General features: G+C 46.6%; 1 protein-coding gene across 1 annotated transcript in view; it reads left to right on the plus strand.

Moving 5' to 3' along the window:
* LOC107117157 (engulfment and cell motility protein 1) overlaps positions 1-13,430 on the plus strand; it is a 346,435-nt gene that overhangs the window by 159,355 nt on the left and 173,650 nt on the right. Inside the window, exon 6 of the mRNA XM_015419223.1 lies at positions 6,593-6,762. Coding sequence (XP_015274709.1) covers positions 6,593-6,762 — 170 coding nt within the window. The remainder of the gene's footprint in view (positions 1-6,592; positions 6,763-13,430) is intronic.

A 13,430-nucleotide genomic window follows, 5' to 3' on the forward strand; every position in this document is an offset into this window, starting at 1 on the left:
TCCATCCACCATTATGCACTGCTTAGGACTGGTGGACGTGCCATGCACTGCATAGGCCCACTCATGTTTACCAGGAAACAAGTTCATTTTTACGAGGAAACGAGTGTTTTAACTGTGTTTTATGTAAGACGCCCAGAGGGCAGGGTAAAAATCTGACTAAATAAAGAAATATTCATCTAAATGCAGCCTACACATCTACCCCTGATTTTACTGACCAAACGAAGCTTAGTGTATAGAAGCCCAGAGTGTACATGTGCCTGTCTTTCCCAAATACAGGTTGGCGCCCCAGACAAATGCAGTTTGGCCTTCACTGTCGTCATCTACACAGGGCAGCAAAGTCAGTCCAAATCAGGTGGGCCTTATGGGAGCCATTGAGAAAGAACTTTGTACGCATTTCCCCTCGTGGCTCCTCCTTGTCAGGACTGGCATGTTGTTCAGAGTAAATTAATTCTTTTCAAGCAGCAGTATTCTTTTTCATGTTTCCTAATACCCTTTTTAAAAATAAGACAAATATTTCCATGTGGATGATTCTCTTTATGAGGAAAAGGGTCTTGGCAATCGGCGTCATCGTGCTCTAATGAGCTGCTCTTTCTTCTGTCCTGCCTGCTAGCCTAGCTAAGAGCTCCTTGGAAACTGCTTGCAGCACATGTCCTGTAGGTGTAATTTCTAATGCCGTGACGATAAAGAAATCGTGTTCCATGTGAATGCACATCAGACACTATGGCAACAGGAGCTGGGATCAGGGAAGGCTCCACACCATGTGAAGCAATGCTTCCCTCTATCAGTCGTGACAGCAACCAACGTAACCCCTGGCCAGTTGCCACACGAGGCAGCTTAACAGTGTGTTTGTCAGAAATATTTGTTCCATCTGTAATCACGATACATCTGTTCTGCTGTTGTTAGTTCTGTTTTGTAGAGGCTTACGGCACTAATTCCAGAAAGTAGATTGTAAATGAGACACCACCACCTGGAGAGCTTCGAGGGTTATGTGAATTTTCTCTCAGGTTTCAGGAAATCGTAGGAACGTTATGAAAGCTTATGTAACTAACTTTCCACTGCTACAATTTTGAAAATGGTCCTTTCCCCCTAAGTGTTCAAAGCACTTCATACGCATAGCATCTTAGAGATGGAATGGACTTCCAGGGTCATCTAGTCCAACCCCCTGCACAATGCAGGGAATTCACAAACACATCCCCCCACACACACCTCCAGTGACCCCTGTTTCATGCCCAGAAGTTTACAAAAAAACTCCACACATTATATTAGTAATATATTTTTATGGTACCCTTCCTCCATGGTGCTCAGCAGGGCTTTTTTTGGGCAGGAACGCACAGGAACGGAGTTCCGGCTGGCTTCAGAGTTGGCCATGCCCACTACAGCCAAAACCTCTGTGTGTGTGGCTACAGAGGGAAGGCCTGGAAAGCGACCCCCCGGCGACATTGAGGTGGGTGGGCCAGAGGGGCCTCTGGAAGAATCAGGGAGTGCCTTCCCCGGCCTGTCCAAGGACCAACTTGCCCAGGCTCCCCGCAGCCGCAGGGTGTCTGGGCAAGCCAAGGGAAGGCAGTTTAAGCTGCTTCCCCTCCTCTCCAAGGTCCAGCTTGCCTGGGCTCCCCGCAGCCATGGGGTGCCCGGGCAAGCCAAGGAAAGGCAGTTTAAACTGCCTTCCCTTCAAGGGGGGGGGGCTTGCCCAGGCTCCCTGCAGCTGGGGGGCACCCGGGCAAGAAAAGGGAAGGCATGGGGTGTGGCCTAATATGCTAATGAGTTTCTGCTGTTGGGTGTGACTTATTATGCTAATGAGTTCCTGCTGGGCTTTTTCTACAAAAAAAGCCCTGGTGCTCAGGCACACATGTTTCCTCTTTCCTTTGATTTATCCCCTCAACTACCATGCAGCATAGGGCAGGCTGAGAGACAATGTCTGGCCCAAGGTAACCCAGTGAGTTTTGTCATGAGCAGGGTTTTGACCCTGTGTCTCTGCAGGCCTAATCCAGTACTCACCTCTGTGTCAGCACTGGTTCTTGACAACAAGACTGTCATAGAATTAGTTATTCTCATCTTACAGGTAGTGGTAAGAAGTTGACTCAGGGCAAGGGGTTTGCTTAGGGGTCATTTTCTGAGACCGTGGCTGAGGTGAAAATTGAATGGACTGCTTCTCTCCTTAAACCACCTCGAGAGCTCGTCCATTATGCCTATTTATTTGCATAGACTAGAACCTTAATTTCAAGACAGTATATTATGAGGGCATTATGGAGGAGTCCCGAGACAGCCCAAAGGGGATACAGGTTGTATAGCAATGTGCAGGCTTATGGTTGTGATGAGTCTGAGAGGATGCAGGGGAGATGCACTACAAAAATGTTGGGTGCTGAGAGAATTTTCACTTCCAGGTTAGGAGGTTGGAGATACAAGTAGGACCCAAAGAAAAGTGTGCTTTCTTAGTTAAGATATGAAATGACGCTAGTATTGGAGGTCTGATGCTCCCTGTATTTAAGAGCCACCGATTGGAGATGGGAGGGAACACAGCACAGTGTGGCCTTGATCTCATCAGATCTCAGAAGCTAAGAAGGGTTGGCACCGATGCTCCCTCTAAGCTGTGGAGTCTTGTGAGCAAAAATCCTACTTCGTGAGCTACTGGCATGAACGTTGTGAGCGAGCGATTTGGCTACTGCATAAATTAGTTTGCTCCGGAGCCGTCCTTCCTGAGCTAAGACAAGAATGTGTGAGCCGGATGCTAGAATACTGTGAGCTAGCTCACACTAACTCAGCTTAGAGGGAACACTGGTTGGCACTTAGATGGGAGACCTCCAAGAAAGGCTGTGAAGAGGAATACAGTGGCAAACCTTAGTTAAGATATAAAGTGACACTAGTATCGGAGGTCTGATACTCCATGTATTTAAGAGCCACTGATTGGAGATGGGTGGGAACAGAGCACAGTGTAGCCCGATCTCATCAGATCTCAGAAGCTAAGCAGGGTTGGCTCTGAGATGGGAGACCTCCAGGAAAGGCTGGGAAGAGGAATACAGTGGCAAACCACCTCTGCTTTTTGCTTTCCTTGAAAGTTCTTTGCCAGGGTCTCCATAAGTTGGTTGTGATTTGATGGTAAGGTAAAGGTAAAGGTTCCCTTGCTCGAAAGCCAGTCGAGTCCGACTCTAGGGTTGCGGTGCTCATCTCCGTTTCAAAGCCGAAGAGCCAGCGCTGTCCGAAGACGTTTCCGTGGTCATGTGGCCGGCATGACTAAACACCAAGGCACACGGAACGCTGTTACCTTCCCACCAAAGTGGTCCCTATTTATCTACTTGCAATTTCTTGCTTTCGAACTGCTAGGTTGGCAGGAGCTGGAACTAGAGACGGGAGCTCACCCTGTCTTGCGGCACCCGGGTCTTGAACTGCTGAACTGCTGACCTTCCACAGCCTGCAGTTCAGCATCTTAACCACTTGAGCCACCGCAGTACTTACATATATATTATTTGGAGAGAGAGAGAGAAAAAGCATGGTGAAGGCACGTCTGTGGCCTTAGTAGAAGTGGTGGGTTGTGTTGTGAATGGCCAAGGATATCTGTTGAAATTTAGAAGAGCCCTTTTATTCCTTTCTCCTTTTCCAGCCAAATATGGTTCCTCTTGTCCCACCTTCCCAGTACTTTTATTTTCACTCCAGTCCCTCATGCTGCCCTATGTAAGTTTCCTTGCTCATTGTGCTGACGGGTCGGATCCCACAGATACGTTCCACGAACAATGGTGGCTTCCTCTGGTAGAAAGAACCTTTCCCTGTCGCAAGTTATCTTGCAACAACCGAAAGCTCCTTGCTTCTGAGGAAGACGCTTCCACTAGCAAATCGAATCTATGGGACACACCTTGATATCTCTTAATGACCGTGGCAGAACCTTGGTTCCTGATTTGCACTCCGTGCAGCCTACTTTGGGATGAGTTTCTCTTGCGACTTCTTTGTCCTGGATTCTCTGTTTATGGCATGTCGTTAAAGGAACCCTTACCTAGCTGTCCCTTTCCTTGACTTATCAGCTGCCCGGGGGATCTTCCCCACTATTCTTTGCTCTCAACCACTTCTCCTTTCCCTCCTCCAGCTGCCTTGGAATCGTAGCCGAGCAGCTGGTTCTCCTCCGGTCTCAGTGCTCTTGTTGACTAAAGGGAAGCCACTTGAGCAAATGGATTACATTCTTTCCTTTCAACATTGATCTCCAGCAGATTCTTGGCAGGATTGTCCTAAGGTTTAAACATGCCTGTGGCCACCATGTGGGGTACTTCATTTGTGTGCTGAGTGGAGATTTAAAAAAATCTTATCTTTTGAAAAAAAATTGGGGGAAAAACACTTTGTCCCCCTGATGGGGGGGAACAGAAATTTGTGTGCAAGGGGGAGAATCGAAGCATATACAATACTTATTTTGCCGCAAAGCCTAATCTTATTTCACTGATTCAACAACATAAAAGGCATTGTGTTGGATCCGGGGCAAATTTTCTGCTTGCTGCTGAGTTCTTGTCGAAGCAGGAATCTGAGGAAAAGACGACAAGAGCCACTTGCATTAAGTCAAGTTATTCTCTCTCCACTTGCTTTTCGGCTTGCACAAGATCTCGTGGGCACTCTAATATGTAGGGAGGAAAGGGCAGGATGTTGTTCCCTCCGTTGGGGCTGGCAAGAAGGTGCATGGCAGCACCTGGCTTTGCTGCGTGAAGGGCAGCATGGGCACAGCCTCGCAGTCTGATCCCTGCAGATAAATCGTGTCCTTCATCCCTAAACTGATAAAGACTGGGTAGGGGAGTGGAACAGTAGTCTACAAGCTCTTAGCGGTGGATGCATGACATTCTGGATGCCATGCAGACATCTGGGCCGAGTAGGACTGCCAGCTCAGGGTTGGGAAATACCTGAGGATTTTGAGGGCGGAGCCTGGGGAGGGGAGGGACTTCACTGGGGTATAAGGCCATAGAGCAGGGGTGTCAAACTCATTTGTTACGAGGGCCAGATCTGACATATATTTCACTTGGTTGGGCCGGGCCATGTGAGCCATAAAATGTAATGCCAGGCACCAGTGATAGAAACTGTAATAAACAAACTCTGCTGGGAAAAATGCGGGAAGACTGGAGATTTTATACACTGTTGGTGGTCCTGTCCCTCATCACAACAGTTCTGGACACAAATTGTACAACAAATTCACAAAATCACGGGAATCAACTTACCTTTTCTCCCTGAAACGGTCTTGTTGGATGTCATCGCAGATACCTGTGAAAGAAAAGTCACTAGAACATTAGCTATTGCACACATAACTATAGCCCAGTATTGGAAGAACAAAAATCAACCTATTCTCCAATGCAGGCAAAACAAACTTTGGGAGCACTTTATATATGGTAAAATTGTCTCTCACCAAAAAAGTTTTCAAGCAACTTGGTTCCCAGTGGTGAACTATCTAGCAGAAGAAGAAGTGATTCCAAACAACTCTTATTACAAAGATCTGTTATATTTTTAAAAGGGCTCTTAAGGGTTGAGAAAGTTGATTATTGCATAGCGTCAATATATGTTATGAATGTACTGTTGTATATATTGTTCAAAATAAAAAACACTTATTCAAAAAATAAAATAAAGGACAGCGGCTGGCAAGGTCCGAGTTGGTGTATCCTCACTGCAAGGCCCCATGGGCTGGGAGGGGGTTGCAGAGGAAAAAGCCCACATAGGCGGACTGGAGAGGTAGTAGTGCAGTGCTGGGCAGACGCTCCCATGATGCTTGACTGCTGCAGACGAGGTTGTGGCTCCTCCTACTCCCCCCAGCACTCTCTCCCTTGCATCAGTTGTTCACAGGCCGCATAAGAGCCCTGGACAGGCCGGATCCGGCCCCTGGGCCTTATGTTTGACACCCCTGCCATAGAGTCTACCTTCCAAAATAGCCATTTTCTCCAGGGGAACTGAGCTCTGTCACCTGGAGATCAGTTGTAATCCCAGGATATCTCCAGCTGCCACCGAGAGGTTGACAACTGCAGGGCCAAGGGAGAGGATAGTTTGAACTGAAGCACATGAAGATGAGGTGACATCCAGGGATACACATCAGGAACCCTTCAGGTTCTGCAAAATTGTATACCAATATACATTCATGCTGCGGTAGCTCCAGTGGTCGGTAGTTCAGCAGTTTGAGACCCGAGTGTGCCGCATGACGGAGTGAGCTCCCGTCTCTAGTTCCAGCTCCTGCCAACCTAGCAGTTCGAAAGCAAGAATTTGCAAGTAGATAAATAGGTACCACTTCGGTGGGAAGGTAACAGCATTCCGTGCGCCTTGGTGTTTAGTCATGCCGGCCACATGACCATGGAAACGTCTTCAGACAGTACTGGCTCTTCGGCTTTGAAACGAAGATGAGCACCGCAACCCTAGAGTCGGACTCGACTGGCTTTCGAGCAAGGAAACCTTAACCTTTACTTTTTATACATTCATTTAATGAAATGTTTCTTCGTTACATGTTTATTGACCATTTAAATCGTGTCTGATATTTGCTTTTTCATCAAATGAGTCCACTCGCTGGTGATCCCTGAAATTAAGGTCTTTAAGGTGTTTTTCTCTCTCCTGTTTTCTCCTTCTCTTTTTCTTCTGTGCTCTCTCTGGTCAGGCCCAAAATGCCCTGCAGCTCCACGAGAGGATCCAGTCTTCTAGTATGGATGCCAAGCTTGAAGCATTGAAAGACCTAGCTGGGTATTCACGCGATGTAACGTTTGCCCAAGAATTTATAAATCTAGATGGTATTTCACTACTTACACAGATGGTGGAAAGCGGCACCGAGTAAGTATTATCATCTAATTTGACTATTTTAAGTTACTTACTAAGAGTGGACAGGCATAATTGCATTTGCTGATCATTTAAACCCAATTAATGCCATAATTCACAATGTGTGGTTTCTGCACAAATTGTTGAACAAATAGGACTTTCGCCTGAGCTGAGCTGAAGAGAAATAGATTCTCTGCATACAGAGGGTTTATAACCATTATTTTGTTTTTGAAATTCTAACATCAATTGGCCTCCTCCAACCAGTTCTTAAGTACTGTAGACAAATGCGGTGGTATATGGCTCATTGTATTTTAAGACATAAGAAACGGGACATACTAGTCAGTCCTGGTTTAATCAAGAAAGCAGAAATGGATGAATCCAGATTAAGTCTGTGTTTCCAAACTTTTGATAGCTGAGAGATGTTCCGGAATTAAAATTTAGAGTCTTGGGGAACGTGCTATATACTTTGCATTGTAAGCTAGAAAGGAAAGAGAGTTGGTTTTAAACTGGTACTGCCAGGAGAACTTGCATTGGGATTTCATTCCTTTAATACAACCTTCTTATTTTAGCACCAATCTCCCATGGTGGCTGGGTTCCCAAATGGAGTTTGATACTCACTGGAGGTGTTAAATATTTGGGGCGTATGTACAAATCTGGAAATTTCCACCTTCCCTTGAGAAATGAGAGGCCACTTAAAGCTGAAAGAAAAGTACCAGAAAGAAATTAATTGGTTTAGTTAGCGACAGGAAATCTTCCTTGTCACAGCCTTTTGGAACACTGTCTACAGGAAGGTAGGGGAAGGAAACAGAACCCAGCCAGGTTTGCTTTTTCTAAAGAAACTCCTGTGTCCTGCCAATCTTAGCTAAGCTAAGCTCAGCTAAGCGCGGGGGGCCTTTGTTTGTCCTAAAGAGTCTTTGCCTACTACAAGAGACTCTTCCTGTGCAGGAAGACTCCTTGAGCTGGACAAGGGATCTGCGCTTAATTGTGCAGAGTGGTGGAATACAGCCTGCTAATGATCAATGAACTAAAAGCAAAAATGTATGTCCAGTGCTGCTGTATATGCGCATTCCCAGAATGAGAGAAACTGTTAGGAAAGGTCTGGATTGATTGGACACTTCCCTTTGTCCTTTAAATGGGAGCTGGGTGAAAGGTTGAAAGATAAAAAAATAGGGGAAGGTGCTTAAAGCTGCTGAGGCTGAAGTGCTGATTATATTTTATACATGGCTCTTTCTTGTGTCAAGAGATTGATTGTAATTTGTGCAGAGCATTTATTCTCCCGAATCCATTATTCTGTCAGCTAGAATTTAATTATGACATTGCGCTTCTCTTAGACAGGATTCATTAGCAAATGCCTTCTTTTCTTTTCTGTTTTGAATGCAAAGGTCTGACAGTATAAATAGTGTTTCGTTTGTTGCCAGACATGATCAAAACAAAGTATATGAATTTTTTTTTTAATGGTACCTTAGCTAAGGTGTAATCTACCGAACCAGAACAGACTTTGGATTTTTAAGCATGGGGCTGCTTCTACCTGGAGATGATTCTCTGTGCAGCTGTCATTGCTGCTGCAAGCGCATTGGGCCTGGAGGGGAACCACACAGTCACTTCCTCCACAGTTTCTTGTCTTAGTCTCCTGTGGCTACCATAGTCCTCTCACCACCACTGGAGAATCAGTATTCAGTAACAGCTAGATGGCTACAGCATTGCAACAGTCTGCTGTAGTGCTGTACTAGTCCCTCTGAATTTCCAGCTTTCATTTTTTGAAAAAGTCTCTAGCCCTTTTTATTGCCAGGATATAAGGGGGAAAGTGTCTCTCCTTAGTACAAAGGGCTAGACACTTTAGTTTCTAAATGAAACTGGGAATTCAGAGGAATGAGTAGACTGTGTCAACCAATTGTTATCAGTGCGGCCTTAAGGAAAATAACACCCTTCTAAGTCCATTGACTTAGATGCATAACAGCATAAGCCTGTTTAGGATTGTATTGTATGTGTTATTACTGTAGCAGTCTAACTATCACTGATTTTTTTAACCTACCATCAGGTTAAGCCTAGTGCAGTATCAAGGAAGGGCAAGATTGATGTGTTTGCTGTTTTATTTATAGTGCTCGCATTTAATGCATACACTGAAGCCTAGGCTGACACTGACTGTATCAGGATAAAAAAGTTGCTTTCTTTGCTGTTCTGTAAGGGTAGGTTAGGAAAACAAAAGCTCTAGTTTACTTATGCTAACCTTAAGCTGTTGTTGCTATTTTTATATTTTCGCTTCGTGAAGGGGAGAAGGATACCTTCCCGTACTTGGGAGAGTTTAAAAGCTAAAATGTTAACATTTGGGTAAGACAGCAGCAGGAGGAAAGGGTGGGGGCAACGATCACGCAGAATGGCCATAAGCAAAATACCGTGTTAGTCAGGTTCTTGGTCCCTGTGTGCTATCCTGTTTGCAAAATACTTTGGCCTGCTCATATGCAGGGGCTGCGCTCTCACTTGCACACATGTTTACTTACAAGGCCAGCTTAAAAAACTGAGCAGACAAGAGACAATGGATCATTCCAGCCTGTAATGATATGATGTGAATTCATGTTATATTAGGATCTCAGGAGGCAGGAAAATTTACAGAGATCCTGGAGCGTAGGACATGTGAATGGACTTGTAAATTTTTGCCTTTCGGACAACAAGGGTAGAGTTTGTTGTTTTGCCATCAAATGACAGCTGACGTACGGCAACCCCATAGGGTTTTCAAGGCAAGACATGTTCAGAGTTGGTTTGTCATTGCCTGCCTCCGTGTAGCGACCCTGGTATTCCTTGGTGGTCTCTCATCCAAATACTAACCAGGGCTGACCCTGCTTATCTTTCGAGGTCTGATGAGACAGGGCTAGCTTGTACTGTTCCGGTGGATTGGCCTCTGCAATCTAGCCCCACAGGTCCAATGGGTATTGACTTAACTGATGCCTTCTCTTACACTACAGCTGGTTAAGCTGGCCCCATCATTGCCTTTGCTGGCCAGGTCAGAGAGAAGTGTCCCTTACAGTGCTTATGGAGCTACTGGGGCTTGGCTGTGCTTGTTGCAGGCTGCTAGCAGCCTTCCAGAGCAGTGACCCACTGGAAGTCTCCCAGTAAGTCTAATGGCCAGGCCGCCCTGTTTTTGGTGGACCCTGAAGACTGGGCACACTCCATTTATCACCTCGCTAGAACGAAAGGTCCAGATTAATGTCTTTCATATGCCAGTGCCAAACTGCCTTTAAAAAAAATCGAAGTTATCTGGTGCACTGCCGTTCTGAAGATAAAATACATGTTGACGCTGATTTCAGCTGAGCACTGTCAGCTTCCATCGCCTGTAGTTGTGATGGTTACAGCGAAAACACCATTTGCCTTTCAGAGTCCAGCTACTCTCTGTTGTCTTTGGATACAGGGGAAGTCATCCTTATGCTGCATATCATGTTTAGCGCGAGGTAGCTTAGCTGGTGCATCTGTGCGGCATGTGCCAGTGGTGGTCCCATCTCAACTGTTCTGATTCATTTGGGGAGGGGGTGGATTTCAGCCAAGATGTAGTCTGCACATATTGCACCCAGTGGGTTGAATCCACCAAGCTTTTCTGCTGGTAGAATGGGAAGGGGTGGTGTCCTTTGACCACCCCTTAAAAGTTATGCTAGGGATCATGGAACCTGCCTGTTCAAAAGCCATGTGGAATGGGGGTAGATTCAATTGTGTCTGCTGCGGAGGAGCACCCAAGGGCAGACTTGTACAGTGTCGGGACTGTCAGCACAACTCTCAGCAGAATCGCATCCTTCTAAGCTTGTTCAAGGAGCTGCGGTGGCTCAGACACTGAACTGCAGGCTGTGGAAGGTCGGTAGTTCAGCAGTTCGAGACTCGGGTGCCGCATGACGGAGTGAGCTCCCCTCTCTAGTTCCAGCTCCTGCCAACCTAGCAGTTCGAAAGCAAGAAATTGCAAGTAGATAAATAGGTACCACTTCAGTGGGAAGGTAACAGCATTCCGTGCGCCTTGGTGTTTAGTCATGCCGGCCACATGACCACGGAAACGTCTTCGGACAGCGCTGGCTCTTTGGCTTTGAAACAGAGATGAGCACCGCAACCCTAGAGTCGGACTCGACTGGCGTTCGAGCAAGGGAACTTTTACCTTTTAGCTTGTTAAAGTCAGTTGGCTTAGAAGGGGGGAGGGTAACTCTGTTTGCACTGCTGGAACCAGATTTCTTTCATCTCTGCTGAACATCACTGGAGGACTAATACATGGCCAGCTGGGAACCATGCAGAGTCAGAAAGGGTGGGTGTATATGTGTTGCATCTTCAACTCGAGCTATGATGCACCCCCTTTGTTTCCCATTGAGTGGTTGGGCCCTATTCTCATCAGGATGCTCATCATAGATCAAACTTTCTTCTTCTTGCTGTTACAAACGTGCTTCTCCCTGCCCACTGCAGATTTCAGGATGCTGAGTGGCTGCAGGGTGGAGAATGCCTCTCGTCTTCCAAGCAGCGATTTATCTGCTTACGACCTTTTTGCTCTTGATCTTAGATTAAGCTCTTTGCACAAGTGCCAGTCAGATAAATAGCTCCTTTACCCTTTTAATATTTGAAGTGGGTGGGGAGGGGCAGCAGCTTTGCATGCAGAAGTTTGGGGTTCAATCCTTGTATCTCCTATAAGAAGGGGTCAGGTGGTAGGTGATGTGGAAGAGCTCTATTGGGAGACCCTGGAGAGCTGCTGCCAGGCTGAGTAGACATTACTCAGTATAAGGAGGAGAGGAGATGAGATTGGATTTATACCCCGCCCTTCACTTGGAGTCTCAGAGTGGTTTACAAACTCCTTTCCTTCCCCTCCCCACAACAGACACCCTGTGAGGTGGGTGGGGCTGAGAGAACTCTGACACAAACTGCTCTTTTTCAAGGACAGCTGTGCCAGAGCTTGTGACTGACCCAAGGTCACATCAGCAGGTGCAAGTGGAGGAGTGGGGACTCAAACCTGGTTCTCCCAGATTAGAGTCCGCGCACTTAACCACTACACCAAACTGGCTCTCCTGTTCATGTGTGATCTGATAAGGATCATGCGTATGTGGCCGAGCGCCCTGTCCCGTAGTTCTTGTGGCCCTTTCTTACACACCCAGGGAAACGCTGATGGCCACTTTGGGATCAGGAAGGAATTTTTCTCCAGGCCAGTTTGGCTGGGGATCCTTGAGGTGTTTTGTAATCTTTTGAGCAGGGGTCACTGGGTGTGTGTGGGGGAGGTATTTGTGAATTTCATGTGTTGTGCAGGGGGTCGGACTATGTGGCCTTGGAGGTCCCTTCCAACTCTATGATTCTATGATTCTGTCATTCATGCAGTGCCCCCCCCCCCATTCCATTTTCTGTTCAGGTCTGTAAAACCGCCTCTCATCTACCTGCTCCTCTGCCAGGCCGCTTGTAGCTGTCACTTTGTTCAATTCTTGTCAAAATATCTCATGTTAAGGGAAATCCCAAACCTTGCAAGCAAAATAGATTAATTCAGCATCCTGTGCCTATTCAGGTTTAATCCACAGAGAGAATCTGATGTTTCCTTGGGGCAGGATTAATTTTTCTCCCCCCCCATATAAAATAGGCACAGCCTTGAACCTCAGAGACAATTGTCCTCTGTCCTCCCCACCCCACCCCCCAAACAAATCATCCTAACTGAACTTGAAAGGCTCGGGGCCTTCCTGATCTACAAGCAGAAGTTTTGCCAGAACGAGCCACAAAGGGGTCGATCTCATCAGAGTTGGGCAAAATTTGTCTCCGCTGGAAGTGGCTCTTGGCAGAGATGAGAGCGCACGTTCAGCAAATATTAAGCCTCTGTGGCTTGGGGAATTCCAAGCAGAGCTGCTGTCCTTTTGGGAGAAAGCCAGAGATGTAATCCAGAGTCCCTTTGAGGCCAAGCAGGGAGCCTATTGCGGTAGATGAGCGTCTAAGCGAGTGTTCCGTTGCTATTATTCTTTCACATTACATTGCCGTTCCCGCTCAGATTTTCCTCTCCTGTTAACATTAACACAGGGGGAGGACACGCTGTGGCTGGTTGTTTATACTACTCTAGTTACGGAGTCGTTAATTTTCTTGCAAAACCACTATGAATTATTGAGATGCTTCTGGCTCACTAATTTGGTGCATCCGCCATCCCTCGTAATCCCTGAAAGGCAAATGTTATGACTTCACCAATTCATTCTGGAGAATGTTATTTCTGAAGTTGTGCCCAGTCCAGTTCACCTCACGGCAACTTTGCTGACAAGCAGGATCAGTTCAAATTCAATCCCCCCCCCCAAGATGTTCTGATGAGGGAGGATCCGCTCCGGGGAGCATCTTCTGTTGGAGTGTGGGCTGCTTCTTTTTTCTGATATGAAAGAGGGGGGAAAGGATTAAAGTCACAGATTGTTTTATGTCTTTGAACATGTTTATGCTACTTTCCACACTCAGCCCCCCTCCCCCATAAAAGAGCTTACCTGCTCTTTTAAGGCCTCAGCTCCGGGGTGGGTGGGTTTGAGGTGGGTTCATCACTTTCATTCTGGCAAAACCTCTGGTTGTAGATCAGGAAGGGGGTTCTAACTCATCAGGGCATCTCCAGCTCTCCCCACCCTTCTTTTTCACCTGTCTCTGATGCTGCGTGTCCCTTATTGCAGCAAAGGATGGAGTCAGGGAACTTGCCTACAGTCTCTGAGCAACTCAGTTGGGAAGGT

The sequence above is a fragment of the Gekko japonicus genome, unplaced genomic scaffold (assembly GCF_001447785.1).
Source record: "Gekko japonicus isolate JY-2015 unplaced genomic scaffold, Gekko_japonicus_V1.1 scaffold190, whole genome shotgun sequence".
Lineage (NCBI taxonomy): Eukaryota > Metazoa > Chordata > Lepidosauria > Squamata > Gekkonidae > Gekko > Gekko japonicus.